Raw genomic sequence first — 20,540 nt, forward strand, 5'->3', positions numbered from 1 at the left:
GCTCAGCTATCACTGGAAAAGTACTTCTAACAGACTTTTCTGGTCTCCCTTGAAAACAACTGCGTCACATTGTCCATTTCTAATACTGTCTATGGTAAATACCCCACTAGTGAATTTAAAAAGTAAGTGGCTAAATGAAACTCCAAACTTGCCTGGTTGATTCATCAGTACAAATAAGGAATGCATTAGAGAAATCTGGTTCTTTGATACAAAATTGAAGGAAAAGCCTGTTTAAATAAACAATTAGAGGGAGAAGTTAACTACAACTCCCAAGGTGCATTTCTGCAAGAAGTGTACAATCTGGAGCTTAAAATAATTTAATTTCTGGACTCATTTTGAAATTAATTCAGCAACTGGGGTGCCGTGCTTTGTAAACAAATTCAACGACAAAGCCTCTGCCTGGCTTTTTCTCCACAGCAACAGCGGTCAAGGTTCATGGGTATTGTAGTCTTTAGAGCGGTCCGCCATGCCAAACTGACAGAGAAAAACAATTTCTCTGAAACACACATGTAGGTGAAATGATTTAAACTGAGGGCCACATAACATTGACATATAGCATTGTTAAATCCTGTGTTCGTTGAGCAACATTGAGGGTAGCACTAAAAGAAACATTTTAAATGAGAACTTACAGTGGGGGTTTTACTTCCAGAAACAGCCGTTTGGCCTACTTCACAACTGTATTAATCACTTGTCTGCCTGGTCACAGCCCAGCCCCTAGTCTATATCCACGACGTTCCACTTCCGGGACTGCTACCGTTTTCTTTCTTTCTTTGTGTTGGATTTTTGAACTACGCTGGATTCGTGAACACAACTGCGTCACATTGTCCATTTCTTGGTTAACTGCTCCTCAGATCTCTGCAGGGTGAATCCACACAGCTAGCTAGACAATCTGTCCAATCAGAGATGTTGCTCGCAGGACAACAACACTGTAAACAATGGCTGTGATATCTACAGTTATTTACTTTAGATTACACTGTAACACTGCTGTATATGATTTTTACAGTGGAATGCTGTAAAGTTTACATTACAACCTGGTCGACATGAAAAAAATCACAGTAGTCAAAGTATACAGTTGAAATCACAGTAGTCAAAGCATTATAGTTCAAAAAATCACAATAAAGCCACAATAGTACTATAAATATGAAAGTAAACTACTTTTTATCTTATGTTGTGTTTCATTGCTTTGTATTTTACAGTGACTACATTAAATACTGTAAATGGAAGTACTGTACCTTTGCTGCAAAAAGAATTCACCGTAACTTACTGGCAAATCATTGCCAGTAAGTTACTGTAAATTTTACGTAAAATTAGTTTATGTTTACGTTAGAACTTTTGAACCTACACGTTCCACCAAGACGAGTTCCATCCAGAGGTTACTTTGCAGCGGCTCCGTGCGGTGCATAGCGCTGCTCATGGACACTGTGATTGGTTTAATGAAACGCCAATAAACCAAAGCACGTTTTTCTCCCATCCCGGGATGCTGTTTGGACTAGCTATACCCTCTTCCGCAGCGCCTTAGAGGACGGTCTGGCAAAGCAAGCTCCAATTCATAGTGCAGGTTTAGAAAGCACATCCAAAGGAATTCTACAGCTGTAGGTGTTTTCACCGGCTGAGTAGTACTCCTCATGATGAGTCAACTGTTCTCAATGTGTAATGTGTAGTGCCCCTTTAACTTTTACTTTTATTTATTATTCAGACTGTGACAGTGTTAGTTGTGGTCAGGTAACTCGGGGTCTCAAACACAGTGAGCTTTATTTATTGAATGGCAATGTGTGGTAATCTCATGGTAATAGGGACTGATGCTGCCTTAAAAGTGAAAATCCTCAACGGCTGAATGAGCCCGTGGATTTGGTGAGACTTTTGATTACACTGTCTTCCGTCTGCCACATCTATGCACATAGCGTACTGCACTGTGTCTACATCTGTCTCCTAGACCGATGTGCCTGCAGATGTAACCCAGCAGAGTATTTCACAGGGGACAGCATGGAGCGCTGCCCAAACTCTGCACAAAGCACTTTCAGCATGATCAATATGTGCATATCTAAAAAGTTGGTGAACAGCAAAAAAAAAAAAAAGAACAAAGGACCAAAATGTATAGTATTCCCCAAGATTACAACAGGCAAATATTAATAGAGTGAGTAACGCTCCATGACTACCAATGTTTTCAACTCTGTCTCTGGAGGTTGTTAGACAGACTTTTAATTTGAGTGGGACAACATTTGATTGATACCTACTCACAGAAAGTCATTACATGTCTATAATGTTTTATAACTCTAAAATGATAGATGCATAATGCTTATGGGATATGTTGGATGTAATTAAAAATGAACTGAGTAGATGGTAGTCACATCTTTTCCTGAATACATGTAGGCTTACAGTCTCTTTTTTTCTCTAGCACAATGGTACACACCATGTGTGTCTTACAATTATGGGTCCAATTGATCATGGTGGACATATCTGGACACAGTAAGTGAAAGGTGATTAGAGATTTTCTTTTCTTTAATTTATGTTTTGTTTTTCATTGTTTCAATTTTATTTATCCCTCAATCACTTTTTTCCTTTGCTTTTTGACTCTTGAGCTGCTGTAAGTGAATTTCCCTGCTGTGGGATCAATCGTTTTATTATTCTTATCTCATAAGCTGAATAAGTCGTTTTGTGGTTTATTTCATCCAGTTTATGTTTTTGTATTTTTTTTTTTGTCTCATTGGAGGATTAACCTTGTTTATGTAAATCCACTTGCACAATCTGTTGTTTCTAATTCTCTTGTGTTGATCATTTAGAGTGTAAATGCTCAGTTCCAACAAACCTCATGAAAATCCAAATGTCTTGCTTGCAGTTTTACACAAGCAGTAGTGTCATGCTGTGGCTCATACAGACAAAGCCTTTTTATGTGGAGCATACTGTACAACTTGTCACAACTATCACCAGGATTTTGTCTTCATGCAGATTGCTTGCTCTTGTTTATAGCATGCAGCCTGCGCCACGCTGAGATTCCAAGTCAGAGATACAGTACATATCGCAAGTCATCATTCTTTTTGCTGAAGGAAGCAATGTTGCTGACGTTGCCATGTTGCATTAGAGTCACACCAAGAAAACAAGGGGACATAATCTAGGACATGCTGTCTGGAATCATCCGAAACAACTTCAGATAATCGAATCTGAGCCGCTGAATTTCCTTCTTCTCCGACAGGCCAAAGCATTTCAAACCAACGAGATCATAAACCTACGAGCCCTAGTATCTCTGTACCAGACGGTAGCAACATATTTTGGAACGTACACAGCCCTCCTCTTTTAAGAAATGAAGACTGAAAACGTCACAAAAGCACATGTTTTAAAAAACACAGGCCATAAATGAATAACCATATTTCGGTGTGAATTCACTGAAATAGATCTAATTACTTTGAATATCTGATATGGCAAGAGACTGCAGTAGTGCAACATGCTGCATGTTTTGCATCAGTAACATAATCATCATACCTTGCCCTCATAACTGAAACCTGGTTAGACCATAATAACAGTGCTGCTGTTCTCATCGAGTCCGCTCCCCCTAATTTCAGTTTTATGAGCGAGAATAGAGTGAATAAGAAAGGAGGTGGAGTCGCCATTTTGTTTAATGACTCATTCCACTGTACGCAAATATGCTATGGAAGTTTTGCTTCTTTTGAATATGTTGCTCTTCAATTAAGATCTTCCCCTCAAGCAATGTTTCTAAATATCTACAGGCCACCTAAATATTGTGCAACCTTCATTGATGAATTCACTGAACTGCTGTCTATAATCTGTATTAACTTTGATTGTGTAATCATTGCGGGTGATTTTAACATTCATGTTGACAACCCCCAGGACAGGGGGACCAAAGAACTGTGTTGTGTTTTTGAGAACTATGGACTGACTCAGCATGTAACAGAGCCCACGCACAATAAGGGGTACACTCTGGACTTGATTGTCTCAAAGGGTCTGAACATTTCCAAGGTTGTGGTGACTGACGTTGCTCTCTCTGATCATTCCTGTGTTTTCTTTAACGGCACTATCTCTGTGCCCAAAAGTGTCCAAACAAAGATAATCAGAAAACGGTATATCACTGAAAACACCAGTGAAACATTTATTCAGCTTTTCTCCTCCACACCCGCCCTCTCTGGGCTCTCAGTCACTGAGCATGTAGATAATTTCAACTGTAAAATTACAAATGTTATTGATGCCATTGCTCCCACTAAGGTCAAAGTTGTCTCTGGTAAGAAAAGATCTGCATGGAGAAATGTCCTACTGGTGAGAACAGAAAAAAGACAGTGTAGGAAAGCTGAACGAAGGTGGTGAAAAACAAATCTCCTGGTCCATTATAACACCTATAAAGAGAGACTTCGACTTTATAATTTGGAACTGAGGAATGCAAGAAGGTCCTTCTTCTCTGATATTATCTCCAGAAACAATAATAATTCACGTGCTTTGTTTGCTACTGTTGATAGGTTAACAAACCCTCCAGTACCAGTAGCATCTGAACTTTTATCTACCAAGGCCTGCAATGACTTTGCCTCCTTCTTCAAAGACAAAATTCAAAAGATTAGACAAACAGTCAGTGCCTCCATATCAAGTTCAGGATATGTGTTGTCACAGTGTTCAAGCAAAAATAGTCCCAATATGACAGAATTTCATACGATCAACCATACAAACCTGGAGGACATTATTCAACATCTGAAAACCTCGACCTGTTGCCTTGATATTCTACCAACGGGACTTTTCAAAAATGTTTCCAATTGTTTGACTTCTGATCTTCTACAGATTGTGAACACATCTCTTCTTTCAGGAATCTTTCCACAGGCCCTGACAACTGCAGTAATCAAGCCACTATTAAAAAAGAACAACCTAGACAAGTCACTAATGAGCAACTATAGGCCAATATCAAACCTTCCGTTTTTAAGTAAAATCATTGAAAAAGTAGTCTTTCAACAACTCAACCATTTCTTGTCACTAAGCAACAGTTTTGATACCTTTCAGTCGGGTTTCCGACCACACCACAGCACTGAAACGGCTCTTGTCAAAGTCTTTAATGACATCCACCTTAACACAGATAATGGCAAAATTTCAATCTTAGTATTACTTGATCTCAGTGCTGCATTTGACACGGTCGACCACGACATACTACTAGACCGATTGGAAAAATGCGTTGGCCTTTCTGGCTTAGTACTAAACTGGTTTGAATCCTACCTAAAGAATAGGGATTACTTTGTGTCTATAGGTAATTATGCATCTGAGCGTACAAATATGACGTGCGGAGTTCCGCAAGGCTCCATTCTGGGGCCTCTTCTGTTTAACATCTACATGCTTCCACTGGATCAGATTATGGAGAAAAACAAAATAAGTTACCATAGTTATGCGGACGACACACAAATTTACATAACCTTATCGCCAGGGGACTATAGTCCAATACAAAAACTGACTAAGTGCATCGAACAAATTAACAACTGGATGTGCCAGAACTTTCTGAAATTAAATGAAGGAAAAACTGAGGTGGTTGTTTTTGGAAAAAAAGAGGAACGATTAAAAGTCGGCGCTCAGCTTCAAACAACAATTTTAAAAACAACAGACAAAGCCAGAAATCTGGGTGTAGTCATGGACTCAGACCTGAATTTTAACAGCCACATTAAGAAAATAACAAAGTCAGCCTACTATCACCTTAAGAATATATCAAGGGTTAAAGGACTTATGTGTAAACAGGACTTGGAAAAACTGGTCCATGCTTTCATCTTCAGTAGACTTGACTACTGTAACGGGGTCTTTACAGGTCTCCCTAAAAAATCAATCAGACAGCTACAGCTGATTCAGAACGCTGCTGCTCGAGTCCTCACTAAGACCAAGAGACTGGATCACATCACTCCAGTTCTGAAGTCTTTACACTGGCTTCCTGTGTCTCAAAGAATTGATTTTCAAAGTACTCTTGCTAGTTTATAAATCCCTTAACGGTTTAGGTCCAAAATACATTTCTGATCTGCTACTACACTTTGACCCCCCCAGACCTCTCAGGTCATCTGGGACAGGTCTACTTTCTGTCCCCAGAGTCAGAACTAAACAGGGTGAAGCAGCTTTCAGTTTCTATGCTCCTCATATCTGGAACAAACTCCCAGAAAGCTGTAGATCCGCTGCTACTCTCAGTTCTTTTAAATCAAGGCTGAAGACCTTTCTTTTTGATGCTGCCTTTCTTTAAATTAATGCTCATTTCTTTAAATTTCTTATGCTGCACTGTAACTTTTATTTTTGTGTTTTATGTGTCCTAATGTTTCTATTTTGTTTTTAACTGTCTATTCATGTGTTTTATTAATTTTTAATGTTTATGATTTTTAACTGTTTGTACTTGTGTTTTATCTGTTTCACTGATTTCGTGTAAAGCACTTTGAATTGCCCTGTTGCTGAAATGTGCTATACAAATAAAGCTGCCTTGCCTTGCCTTGCCTCATAACTCCTGCTGAGGTCCCCTGGAGAAAAAAACATTTGATACTAGTCTGCTGTGAGTTGAGCTGCTCCGCAGCCACCACTAGCAGACTGGTTGAACTTGAACAAAGTATTTTAGTAGTAGTTGTTCTTTTAAAGAAACTGTCTCCGCTCACCAGTCTTGCAGATGGGACAGCACTGATCAGGCTCGTACTCCGGATCGACGCAGTCAGTCTGCGGGCAGGCTGCCACAGAGCATAACACCTCCCCACTTGGCTCACACCGGCACTTCTCACATGGAGACACCTGGATAGCAGAGAATAAATAGTAATTAACACCCTTATAACCCTTTCACACGCAGATACACACACACACACACACACACAGACAATGAAGAGTCTTCTCCTCTTGATTAATTTCTTGTTATCTATGTGTCTGGCTCTTTGTTTGTCTCAGTGTCTGTCTCTTTTTATATACAGCTCTGTCTCTCTGTTTGTCTTTTAAATATACACACAAACACACACACACACACACACACACACACACACACACACACACACACACAAAATACTCCTGCCTGTCTGGCTTGTACAATGTGCATTCAACATCACAACACAATCTATAGGGAAGTGCCACCCTTCTAACCTTCATTGCCAATTAAAGCCCCGTTTGAGAGAGAGCCGTGTCGAGAATTTAACTTCCCTATCCAATCAGAGGATATGGAGAAATCAATAGCAATGGGAAACAAAAGAAAGATGCTTCCTATTTTCTAGGTGCGTGAACAGAGACATTAGAAATGATGGGTTGTCCAAACTTTCCTGTATTTAAATAATAAAACCAATGTGGGACAAAAGCCGAGACTGATATTTTGAATTAGATTTAACTGCAAAAGGCTTCATTTAACAGCCGCTCGTATAAAGTCACACGCCTTTAATCTCAACAAGAATGCAGAGGTTAATTCCACCAGCGCTGCTGTAGATTTCAGAGGCATGCGCCTCCGCACAGCACTTCACTGTGTAAAATGGAGCCAGGCAGCATTTAGTACGATGACCAAGAACTTAGCAATCAAGCAAAAAAAAAAAACTGCCTGTTGCTTAGTATCAAAGCCCCACACACACACACACACACACACACACCGCACAGCACAAAGGCTGACATATGTCTCTTGAGAAAGTAGAGCTTCCTGTACTTTTCCCTTAGCAGAGACTTGACACTAACACAACTCGCTAACACAGTGAGTTAGAGAAGGAAAATCCCACATTAGCCTTAACCTCCTGCTGAGACACTCATTACAAAGCAAGGAGAAGCATGGTACAGGTACATTTAGGCGTGGGTACATTTAGGCGTGGGTACATTTAGCTATCACCAAGATTGCGGTGCAATCCTGAGTCAAGCCTTTTTAAAGAGGTGTCAGAAGATGAAACATGAAAGATCAGGCCAATGTATCTCTGTGTCTCTTCACAAACACCCACATGCAGCAGTGTGCTCTGCAGAGTTGTAACATCACTATAACTGGAACTCTGTCATGTGTATCAACAAACTGAATATGGAAACACTCTGCTGAAGCGGGGATTGCTAAAGTCAGCCTCCGGTAATATTCAGGCTTTGTGTGAGGGAAAAAAAGACAAGTGCTGACCTTTGCCATTATAAATCTGCCTGCCTGCTCACTTGCATGCTGTGAGGCAAGGTAACTTTTACTTTCTGTGTAGTGCCTGTGATAAACTACATTGAACTGCCAGCAGTGTTCTGTCAGCACTTTTTTTTTTTTTTAATTTAAGCATGTCAGAAATGAGTGAAGGCAGCTAATGGGCTCACCTTAAACTCTTCTAGCGAGGTGTAGATCTTGCCCCGGAACTCGCAGTAGTTCTTTTTCTCCTTGCACATCGGGCAGCATTGGCTAGTGTCCACTTTAATGCAGCGAGGGTGAACTTTTGGACATTCTGGCTTGGTGCACAGAGGGCCCTCGTCTGTGCAGAGGCAAGGGCACGTTGAAGGGCCCGGGGTGAACTGGTCCCCGATGGCGAACACGAAGCCGCTCTCATCCATGCAGCCTTTCCCCCGGTAGTCTGGATAGGCGTACTCGTCAATGGCGTCCAGGGAGAGGGTGACGTCACTGGTGGGGCCCTCGTCTATTTGATTCAGGCTGTCCTTTTCAGTCCACAGCTCCTGAGGCTTCCCGCCTTTAGAGCCTCGTGTCTGGGAGCTGAGGTACGACTTGGCACGGCTCGAAGCATTCCTTTCGGAGGCCAAAGCATTGGTTTCCTCCGGCCGCTGCTGAGCGCCGTATCTCAGCGGCTCCTCGGGGGCCTGCTCGTCCTGATGGCCATACACCCTGGCTTGGGTCAACACTCTTTCCAGGCGTTCTCGGCTCGCTGGTAAGGTTGCTATAGGGTTACACTGAGCGCCGCCCATCAGAAAACCAAGAACAAAGAGAACTTCTGCTGTCATGGCAACGGAGTGCAGCATCTCTCCCCACCACCAGCGAGGTGGGAAAACACCTTGGATCACATAACACACTTCACATCTCAGGTGTGAGCCAGTCCGTCTGGAAAGAGAAAATTAAACTGGGGTTATACGCTCAGTATTTTGTCAGTTTTTATCCCAGACTGGGGGGGGGGGGGGGTTGTTTAATTTAGACTCTAGAGCAGTGCAGGGAATTCAGGCGACTTTGGCGCACTGCTCCATCATGTCAAGCAAGCATCCCGCTGAGTGTGACACAAGCCTGTGATTTGGATCATCAGGAAAGGGAGTATGCTAGGTCTGTGTTAGGAAATCAATACCGCTTCATACTGTAACGCTTCCCTGCATCAATCACTCCCAGCAGAGACACAGCAAACGGAAAATGACCAAAAAAGGAACCTGAATCTAACACTCTTACGCTCCTGCTCTTCTTATGGAACAAAGATTCGGGATCAATGTCTGCTTTGAAAAAAAAAAAAAGGAATCACAGTTAACTGTACAAAAGCAGAAATTGATTTGAAAATAGAACATAATTCCCGTCTGGAAAGATGAATCTCTCATAGCTGATAGAAGAAGCCATATCAATTTCAAAATAAAGCCAGATCTTTTGCAAAGTGTCGATGTGCATCAAAATTTCCCCTAAAAGAAGCATCCTAAATATCTCATTGGTTTGTTTTAATCAAAAGTAAAAGCACATCTCTTCCTTCACAGTTTTCAGCACTGTGAGGAGTCAGTGTACAACAAGTCAAGTCATGTGTAATCCCAGGATCAACTGCAGGCGATGCAGAGACTGCACATTTTTGGAAAAGCTGCAGTCAATGCTTTGTGTTTTTGTCTCTTGCTTAACTGGATTGACGTCTTGCTATGATGCTTTTGCTGCGTTCGATGGCCTACTTCCATTCATTTCCTCCTCGCCAAATGTTCGGTGTCATCGCTGAGCTCCGTTTAACGGGCTGCCACCGTGTTGACATTTACAGCTCATTTTGAAAGGTGAGATTACGCCGAATTGACTGACTCAACAATTAAATGTAAAGTCCTGCCTCTGCTTGTTTAAGAATAGTTTACCAAGTTGATTACCTTGTCAAACTCAGTGCACACAGCTAATTTCCAACAGAGAGATTGGGAGCCCTAAACAGGAGGTGAAAAGCAACTAAGCATTAAATAGGCCGTAAGCAAATACATCTGGTAATACACAGAAAGACGGAGATAATGCTGCATTCCTTCCATCCAGCTCTACCTACAGAGCAACAGTCTCTCTACATGTTTTAAGTCATGCTTTTTGATATTCATGAATTCTGATGGAGTCTGAGGGAAAAAGGGCTGAAATTGACTTCTGGCACGCCACTGGTATTTGTGCGGTGTTTTAGCTGAATTGTTATGTTTGAGGCCGAATCCTTGGAGCTGCCGTGGAACGGAGAGGAAGCAGAAACGAGGTGCATACCGATAACGCTGGTGCAGCTGAGAGAGACAAGGAGAGAGAGAGAGAGAGAGAGAGGGAGAGATATGAGTCCAGGCCTCATTAGTAAAAGGACCTCATTTGGCATTTCTCAGCCTCACCTCTCCACCTTAACAGCTGTTACTAGCTGTCACACTGCTGCTGCCTCTGTGCTGTGCTGTGCTGTGCTGGGCTGGGCTGGGCTGTGCTGTGCTGTGCTCTCTTTCAGGTTTGAGTACTGGGTGGCCCTCAGGCTGGTTGTCAACGGGGCACAAACTAGCCACAGCACCACGGTAGCACCACACATCAACACACATTGATCCTACTAACAAGTAGTACGTGGTTGTGTCAAAACTCTCATTTAACTCACTCCTCTGTGACATGGAGCTCCGCTGTAGCTCAAACACACATCAATGAGCCACACTGATGTTCTCCGCATGTACAAAGTGTTATTCCACTTGTCAGAGGCTATATTCAGTAACTCACAGACTCCTACTCTCAGTATGTAAAAGCCACTTGTGGTTTTGTAATGTTGCCAGTTTATAACTTGGAAGTCCTTTTTGGGGCTTTTCCACCTTTAATGGACAGCACAGCTACAGTAGATGAGAAGGACATGCAGACAATCATCACAGGTCGGACTCGTACCCTTGACCTCTGCGCCGAGGCATTGACCTCTGCGTAAATGTGTGCCTGCTCTACCAACTGAGCCAACCCAGCCACTGGTAGGTTACTTTACCTCAGCGCTTAGCACAAATGTAGCAAATTCACATCAAAATACCCCTTGTGTGAACATGTTAGCATTGCAACGTGTTTACATGCTACTATGAAGGATTAAAGGCGCCCTGCCACATAAAACCGTTTTTTACTTGCATTTTTTGAAACATGTCAGGTCCCCAACAAATCTGTTTAATTATTTTTAAATAACTTTGGCTTGAAACTGCTTTGCCCTGCTGTTTAAAAAATAAAAATACAAAGCCTTCTTAAAAATAGAATCTACTATATTTGTAACCATGTGTAAAGTAGTTTAAAGTGCACCTTCAGCAGAAACAAATGGGTTCTGAGCTTAGAGCAACACACAGCCTTAGAAAGTACTGAGGCAGCCTTGTTTGTTAGTTTGGGTCTAAATATAGAACAACTGTAGCCATATTCCTATTATGGGTAGTATTATTTGTATTGTATTCCATTAAAAACAAAACCTTTACAACCTTATGTTGATTCTCTGGATCTGCAAATTATATGATGTGCTACATTCATTACCGCCTAATGCCATCTCTAATACAGATGTCATATTTTCTAAATGTCAAATTCATTGTCAGCCACGAAGCATAAATTACATGCAGGCTTGAAACACACATTATGTCCTTTTTAATACAGCACCTGCTAAACATTTTCGAAGATTAAATTAGATCAGATTATACTTTATTCATCAAATTTTGTTGTTATAGCAGCAGCATTTTTTCAATAAAAGCAAAAAACAAAAACACACAAGCAAGTAAGCACACAAGAAATACAGGCAAACAATAGACAATGATAATATGGTAGACTGAGTAAGCAAAATGGCGTCAAATAAAGGTATTTTAAAGTGCGGTTGCCATGATACAAGAAACACTATTGCAGTGTAAGTGACGTTAAAATTAAATTGAATGTGTAATTAGAGTAATGGAGCAAGAGTCTGTAGCATAATTTAAACTATATTAACCTGTGACCATAAATATTGAAAAGTAAGTACTTGTAATAAAATAATATAAATACCGATGCCTTCGTGGATACCTTTTCTTACCACTCCTCAGGTTCAACTGATTACAAACTTGCGTTTAAAGTGTTGCATATAAGCCACTCTGTGAAAGGTCGTGGATCTTTGCACTACAGCCCTGCAGATTCATTTTTTTTGCTTCATTGCTCCATCTTGAATATTTGCAGTCAGTTTGGCTGGAAAGAAAACAACGTAACTATTACCTGACATAAAGATAGAACACAGTATCTACACATCTTTGCAGCATAGGGTACAGGCTGTTTCTATGGGCTATTACACAGACAAATTGTGAAGTATTAATTTGCATGTAATGAGCACATCATTTTTGATTAACCTTGATGCAACCTTGTTTCTGTAGTCTTTTTAAGATTTGAGAAACCTGATGTAGAAACTCTCTGTTTTAACCAACAACAGAGTCTGAAACTCTGCACAGGTGTGACCTGACCTGAACCAGCCCATGCTCTGTAACGACTTCTACTGATTCCAGCCATTAGTCAGCAGCATACCAGAGTTTATATAAGCCGGCATCACTGAGTTCATTCACACGTCTGACACATTTCAACACCCACTTCAGAGCAAAAATCTGCTCTGAAAGTGGAAAAACAACTCTCCAATTAACACTTGTCAGCTCCAAACAATTATCTCTGGAAAATAAACACTTGTTTAAAATCAGCTGTGTATTTTAATCTTAAGGTACAGTCCCATTTGTTGACCGCCCAGAGCCGAGTGGGCATGTGGTTTCACTGTTTCCACAACTTTTCACCAACTGAAAGGACTCTGCGTGGTTCCAAGTGGTCCGAGCTATTACCAAGTGACATGAAGTGATAAAATGCCTTATAATTTAGGCCAAAAATGCTCCATTAAAAAGAAAAGTGCAAATATAAGAACAATTTCAAACAAACTCAGTCAAATTCTTCTGAATTTCAAAATGCAAAAACATGCAGTTTGTACTGCATGTTTTTGCACAATAGGTTGGAACAATGTTCTAACCTATTGTACAATAGGTTAGAACAAAACAGTTTTGGGAACCAGGCAGAAAGCCTAGCCGTAGTTAAACATGCATTATAATAACTCTAATAAAACCAAGACCTCTGCTTAGCTGTGCTACGTTGTAATCTAATGTGTTTTTTAATTGATTTTTGATTAATAAATAACGATGCAAGGTGAAGCTGTGAGAAGTGATAGTGTGTGTGTTTGTGTGTGTGTGTGTGTGTGTGTGTGTGTGCGTGTTTGAGAGAACTGGCAAAAAAAACTACACTCCCCTGGAGTACAATACAGGTCTTAAATATATGTCTTACTGAAACATCTGCACTTATATGATCAAAGTTTAATGTGGTAGAATGAGTTTCTAACCCTCCTCCACTGAGCTCATCTTCAACCAAAGATGTGAAATCGGTTCAAACCTCAGGCCTGACAGGTCCAAGAGCAGAAAGCTGCCATTATTTCCATGAAATACAACAGTCCATCATTAGAACTCAGTATCAATGAGGGAGGCAGTCCTTCGGTGACTTATAAATATACTAGGGTTAGATTCACTTTTGTGCTGGCTACAGTATGTCCCAGAAAATAACACCTTATTTCTGTCTGGGGTCTCAGAGGCTCCTGCTGTAAAAGAAATAGATTTTCATCTACTCTATACTTCTATGCTCTACACTTGTAACTGGAGTTGACTACATGCACTACCTTCCAAAATCAAAGATAGGTTTGTTGTATTGGAGTTGTGTAACTCTTTGTAGGTTTGTTCATAAGAGGTCTAACTGACCTCAGCCATACAGTAAGTAATGTCACTATGTAGGATAACACACTGTATGTTGTTATTTGGCAAACAATAAAAAACATATAGCCCGTTTTTTGGTGTAGTAACAATGCTTTATGCACCTTACACTGTCACTTTTATCAAGTATTTAAGCCAAGTGGGTGGCAAGTTTCCATTTCTGTGTTTTTTCTCTATTGTATTTGAAGATGTAGAAAATGTGAAGATGGTTAATAGGAAAAAATAAGCAATTATTAATATTTTTACACCCCAAACAACAAAGAAAGTAAAGCCACTGCCAACAATATGGCAAATATCAGATCTTTGTCAGGCAATGTAGTCATTGTAGATATAATACAGGGCGCTATCACTGTCATTTAGCTACATAAGCAGCATGTAAAATGTGTATTTTTACCCGACGTAGTTTTCAAAATTAGCAAACCCACAAACTATTCTATCAGTCTGTATTTTAACGAAGATTCCTTTTTTTTAAAAACACTAAATTATCTATACAGTATGTATACGGTGTATATATATATATATACATATATATATATACATATATATATTAGTGCTGTCAGTTAAACGCGTTATTAACGGCGTTAACACAAACCTAATTTGACGACGTCAGTTTTTTCATCGTGAGATTAACGTTCTTTTAGGCCTAGCAAACTTTGTAGTTTTTTTTCACATACTGTTGTAACAACTAGTAACGTTAAAAAAACTTTAACACCACACCGGATCTAGCTAGACCGGAAACAAGACAACGGGCACGCCGCGCACACTTGTTTGCGCTTGCGAGCCGGACAAAAATTAGTATCACACCTGCAAACTAGTCGCTTTACGCCGTTTGAATGGGAGAATGTCATCGACGTGAGTCGTGTAGATCAGAAGAGTTTTATTTGGCGGGGTGCTAATACGGCACCGGTGCCTTAACGACCGTTATCTACCGGAAAATAAATAGCAACGCGGATTTCTGTGACTTATTTAGGTGCCACTTAGATGCCTTCGCTTCTCTCTGATGCTTTGAAACGGACGTTGGAGGGAAATGAAACAGCGTCGCACTGGACACTAGTCAACACTACAATTAGCAGAATCAGAATCAGAATCAGAAATACTTTATTGATCCCCGAAGGGAAACTCTGTGTTGTAGTTGCACAATATTATAAATAGTGTAGAAATACAAGAAATAAAGAAATATAAGGAATTGGATACGTACGGTATTTACATAAAGGAATGTTATTATACATTATTTACATAATTCACATAATTAAGGATTTGGAATGGTGAAAAGTTAAATAATAATAATAATAATAATAATTGTGGTATTTGAGATTGCACACATGTCAGGCCAGTGTTATTGCACAAAACAGATAATACAGATAATATTGTCCAGTTTCAACCTCTCTAAGTGTGTGTGTGTGTGTGTGTGTGTGTGTGTGTGTGTGTGTGTGTGTGTGTGTGTGTGTGTGTGTGTGTGTGTGTGTGTCAGACACTTAGAGGGAGGAGTTAAAAAGTTTGATGGCCACAGGCAGGAATGACTTCCTGTGGCGCTCTGTAGTGCATTTTGGGAGATAACGTTAACGAGATAACGCGGGTAACGTTAGCCTACCGTTACCTAGCAACGGAATTTTGTGCAACTTTTTATTGTTTTGTATATTTTAGAATCAAGGGACAAAATATGCAACTAATTAATTACATTTTGATCGTTTCACAGCCCTAATACATACTATGTATATATATATATATATATATATATATATATATATATATATATATATATATATATAATTCTATATATATTCTTCTAGATTCTATGTATATACTGTATATACAGATGTACAATACATATGTATAAGGTCAAATATAAGGATAATGAATGCAGGCAAAATGACCAGACCGTGATCGGAATAGTTTTTTTTAAAGGTTTCTCTTTTGCTATAATATTTCAGTTCTGGCCGCCTGGGTAGCTCATATTCGGAGGTTTACTCCTCTACGCAGCAGCCGTGGGTTTGACTTTGCCCTGCGGCCCTTTGCTGCATGTCATTCCCCCTCTCTCTTTCTCCCCTTTCATGTCTTCAGCTGTCCTATAAATAAAGCCCTAAAACACCCCCAAAAAAAAATCTTTACAAAAAAAACTATATATATATCTTTCAGTTCTCGCTTCAGAAAGCTCCTCATGTGGATTTTCAGGACTCGGTAAACAGCAATTATCACCTATTCTGAAGATTTTACCTTGGAATTACAACCATGCAGCAGCAGGAAATTAAAATCCGCCGTAAATGGCTGATTTCACAACAATAAAGTTGTATTTTGTTATGCTGCTCTTCTATTAGGGTAGTACTTTTTACTGACGATATTTCCACTTTCAACTGACATTTAAATGCTGCGCTGGCTCCCTGCCCTTGTGAGAATGAACCCAGCATTAGCTTCAGTGTTTGCCAGCAGGAGCAGGTTCAGTCATTACCATCACTGGAGTTATATATCCCTCTGTCAAAGGCCAAAGTTCTGTTTACATCTCAGGCTATTGAACACAGCCACTTTGACCACTGAGGTGCAGCAACAATGATTAATCAAGCAGAGACTCAACCTGGCTGTTGGTTCACGGTTCAATGATGCTCACCATCGCATTGATTTATGACTCATAAATTATTGTCGTTTGCATTGCCCAGCAGAGCGAACGAGGCCCATAAGTCTTAACACAACAACCTGAGCTCAGAGTGAAATTTTAGCTCTTCCTTGACTAATAAAGATCCTGTTATTCGCACAGATGGAGCTGGCAAGGCTTCAATAACACAAAACACGGTGGTGTAAAGTTGACCTGCCTCCTCGCTTTCTACTTTGATGTCACGACAGGTTTCTCCCAGGGAGATTGATAGCTGTTTCACTCACACACCGGTGCTATTAATAGGGCCAAATGTACCGAGGCTGTGCTCTCATCTCCAGGAATTTTCTACACACAAGTTTTTTTCATCTATTTGTTTACTTCTAATTACCATTTGGTCTTCATAAAAGAATATTTGCAAATTTGTCCTGCCTGAAAAGCTTCATGGTAACAGTAAATAATTTAAAAAAAAAACGTCATACAGCAGCGCTGAGGCTCCCAGCATCCTTCTTGTTTGGATTTCTGTTTAAGTGTTCACAGTTTAAGTCTGACAATGAGCCCTTTAAACAAGCAAACATTCTCAGCCACAGTGTCTTGGAGAATAAAAAAAAAAAATCCAACTGGATGTCATTGAGAGGGAAACCGTCTCTTCAGCGCTGGAATTAACTCAGACAGACAATATGCCCTCTCCGCTGCTGCCTGCACTTCATTTATTGCACATTACAGATTCTCCTACTTAAACTGTTCCAGCATCCCAACATGCCATCAATGGCAACACGGGGAATGCAACAATTTACTTTGAGGTCTACTTCAGTTTATGACAGAGCAGATCATGGGGGACGAGATGTGAAATGTTTAGACAGTGGTGGCTAGTGGGCTTGGATCTGACAGGGCTGAGAAAGTATTGAATTAATGATGCCATGCTTTAAAACTCATTTTTAAACAAATAAACAGTGTGAAATGATGAAATCCAATTAGAGAAATAAGGGACACTGAGGCAGGATCCAAGAGTATTAAGCCATCTGCCAGTGAGGGAAGATTGCTGCAGGGCTGCCTAATTGAATTTTATCCTCTGACTGAAAATCTTACGAGTGACCTAAATCAAAAGAAAGTTTGCCTAAACGTGCAATGCGAAAAACCAACAGCCCTTGCAAAACTGTCATATAATCTTAAGATTATTTGCGGTGGAACAAGGTGAGAATGTGCTCATACACAAAGCCGTGCCAGGAGAAGTCTGGAGCAGGAAATGTATCAAGGAGAAAAGTGCACATCGGCTTTTGATATTACTCAGACAGAAGAGAAGACAAGGTGATGGTGATGGTGATGATGATGATGATGATGATGATGATGATGATGATGATGATGATGATGATGGCAAGCAACCTTTGGGACTTTCTTCCCTGTCAGAGATGTGACATTTAAATTAAAATGGGAATAAATCTCAATTCAAGCAATCATAACTGCAAAAAAAAATCACAGTGAAAACAAGCAGCTATGTTCTCAGAAAAGGATGCAATCATTCAACAGCCATTACTTTTCTGGACATGAATGTGAAATGATGAAATGATGAGGAGATTGTATTATGTGTCTGAGCTCTGTCAGAGGCGTGTGTACAGGCTGGATGTTGCATCCTGGAGTGTGTGAGCAGCAGGCAGAGTCTTTGTGCAGCCACTGAACCCTCTCTCATGCTTCCTCAGTCCTATGTGCAAGAAAACAGCAGCAGTTCACTTCCACTGACACCTCTGTAGCCTCCACAGGTGCAACAGCCTTTCCCTGCAGGTTTGGAACAATCTGCATCAGTTTCCTAAATCAAGCTTATTTGCAAATAAAAGCGTTTGATGCCATTTCATTTCCACGCAGCCGTGGTGGCTTTACTGTGTGTTGGTGAGTGAAATCTTTATGAAATACACCTATTTCAAAGACAAAACACAGCAAAGTAAGTTGATGCGTAAAACACGACTCAACACGCACAAGTGATGAGCCCCATCCCCGCACAGCAACAGCGGCGGGTTGTACTTCACCTGGGATCCAGGGAGCGTGTGCGTCTTCGTCGGCGCGCCGGGGATGAAACGCCGCCTTCGGACAGTCGGAGAGCGGAGCCACGACAGCAACAAATGATCTGTGGTGAAGAGATGTAAACTGACGCTCGTTAAGCCGGGAAAACGCACAGTTTCCCCAGAGGAGGCTCGCAGGTCATCGGCGTGTCGCGCGCAACTTTAGAACGCCACGGAGAGTGAACGCGCTCCCTCCGTGTCCGGCGATCCGCCGCTGACAGTGCCGCGCAGCCACTGGTGCCCCTGCCACACACTAGCACTTTATTTCTCACGGTGACAAGAAAATAAATAATTTAATAAATGGGGGAGGGAAAAGAGAGAGAGAGAGAGAGGGGGGGCACGTTCAGCCGACCGGCCGCTAGATGGGGCAGTGAGAAACAACTGGCTGTCAATTAAAGACGTTTCGGTCCACGAGGCAGGCTGCACACACTGCTGTGATTAATGACTCCACGTCATTATCTAGAATTAGGAAGTCGTTTCAGTGACACCGTTTGTTCACCGGCCAATTTGTAGAATGAGATAGACTAAAGCATATTACACAAGGGGTGGGGGGGGGAGTTAAAAACTGTCACTGTAATACATCAGGAATCATGCAGGGCCATGGCCAGGATTTTAGGAACACTGAGTTGATAGACCACCCCCTCATCATGATCGTTCTTTTTCCATTTCCTTTCTTCAGTCAACTGTTCGTCTCTCTCTTTCATTTACCAAAAATGAAGGTCTAAATGTTTTACAGCCTCCTCCACACTGCCGGAAATAAAACTCCCGCTGATAAATGCTGGAGATTTTTTTTGTCTATTGCTGGAATATGGTAGTTAAAGTTAAATATAGGCTAGGGTATTGAATCTAAAAAAAATACTAGAATCCACTTATTAAGCTTCTCATGCCAGTACTTGAAATGGGCCAGTACTCACATGGCACCTCTGACTTTTGTCCACCTGAGTACCCTTACTTGTAATTGTTATACTCAGTATTATAAATAGGCTGATATCATAGACTGTTTACAGCTTTACGGCTCCAGAAATACGCTACATATCATGATTTATTGGGCGAAACTAAGCAATTCTATGTAAAATCAAACATGCAGCACCCCCCATGTAGCCTGCAAAACTGTGAGATTTGCAGTCGAATCAGGCTCCTCAGAGTAGTCGACTATTCAGGGTCACCTCTACTTGATACGTATGCATATAAATATATCATAAGCCACACCCTATAACCATCTCATGCAATTGCTGAATCAGGGTACTGGCACCTTTTCTGGTCCAATACAGAACTGACTCATGTACTATGCATGATGTAGCCCACTCACGTACTAACCTTTATGTACTTTACTTTATTAGGCCTATTTGAATGTTGTACTTCATCCAATCGGTTAAGGAGGGAAATGTTGTGCTTCTTACGAATGATCTGACAGCAGCTAGTAACTTTTCAGATAAATATAAAGAAAGAGCGTACAGCTGAGCCATGCTGTATGCTCATAGTGACAATGTTTTTTTTGTTTTGGGGCTTTTCCGCCTTTTGATAGGGCAACTAGGTGAGGGGGGGAGGGAGACATGCAGGAAAATGTCATAGGTCAGATTCAAACCCTGGACTTCTGCATCAAGGCATTAACCTCCCTATATATGTGCACCTGAGCTACTCACTGAGCCGACCCGGACACACCTGGAGACAGGTTTGGCAGGTAATATTTATCGTGTTTACCACCTTAGCATGCTAGCATTAGTTAGCGCTCATACTTTTACTTTTATACTTTAAGTACACTTTGCTTACTTGAGCACCATTTTAAATGCAAGACTACATTTGACATTGCGGTTTTGCTACTTTGACTTCTTCCACTACTGGTGGAACAACCCGTTCTCACGGCAGTTGGTGAAATGGTCACGTTACTTTGATCTATTGCTTCATCCACAGGGACACACTTTTATCGTTTATTTCGTGGTGATCACCACATAATGGGAAGGTGACCGTTCCACCACCCCAACCAACCTCCATATTCTCGGATTTTCAGCACTACTCGCTACCGTGATTGTGCTGTTATCACGAAAGGTGCTTCCCAT

General features: G+C 40.9%; 1 protein-coding gene across 1 annotated transcript in view; it reads right to left on the minus strand.

Moving 5' to 3' along the window:
• The window catches only part of vwc2 (von Willebrand factor C domain containing 2), a 32,133-nt gene extending 13,384 nt beyond the window's left edge, over positions 1 to 18,749 (minus strand). The window contains exons 1-3 of the mRNA XM_032507352.1: positions 18,451 to 18,749; positions 8,239 to 8,968; positions 6,600 to 6,729 (exon numbers count right to left, since the gene is read on the minus strand). Coding sequence (XP_032363243.1) covers positions 6,600 to 6,729; positions 8,239 to 8,889 — 781 coding nt within the window. The 5' untranslated portion in view covers positions 8,890 to 8,968; positions 18,451 to 18,749. The remainder of the gene's footprint in view (positions 1 to 6,599; positions 6,730 to 8,238; positions 8,969 to 18,450) is intronic.
• Positions 18,750 to 20,540: the final 1,791 nt, after the last annotated feature.

The sequence above is a fragment of the Etheostoma spectabile genome, unplaced genomic scaffold (assembly GCF_008692095.1).
Source record: "Etheostoma spectabile isolate EspeVRDwgs_2016 unplaced genomic scaffold, UIUC_Espe_1.0 scaffold00002169, whole genome shotgun sequence".
Classification (NCBI taxonomy): Eukaryota; Metazoa; Chordata; class Actinopteri; order Perciformes; family Percidae; genus Etheostoma; species Etheostoma spectabile.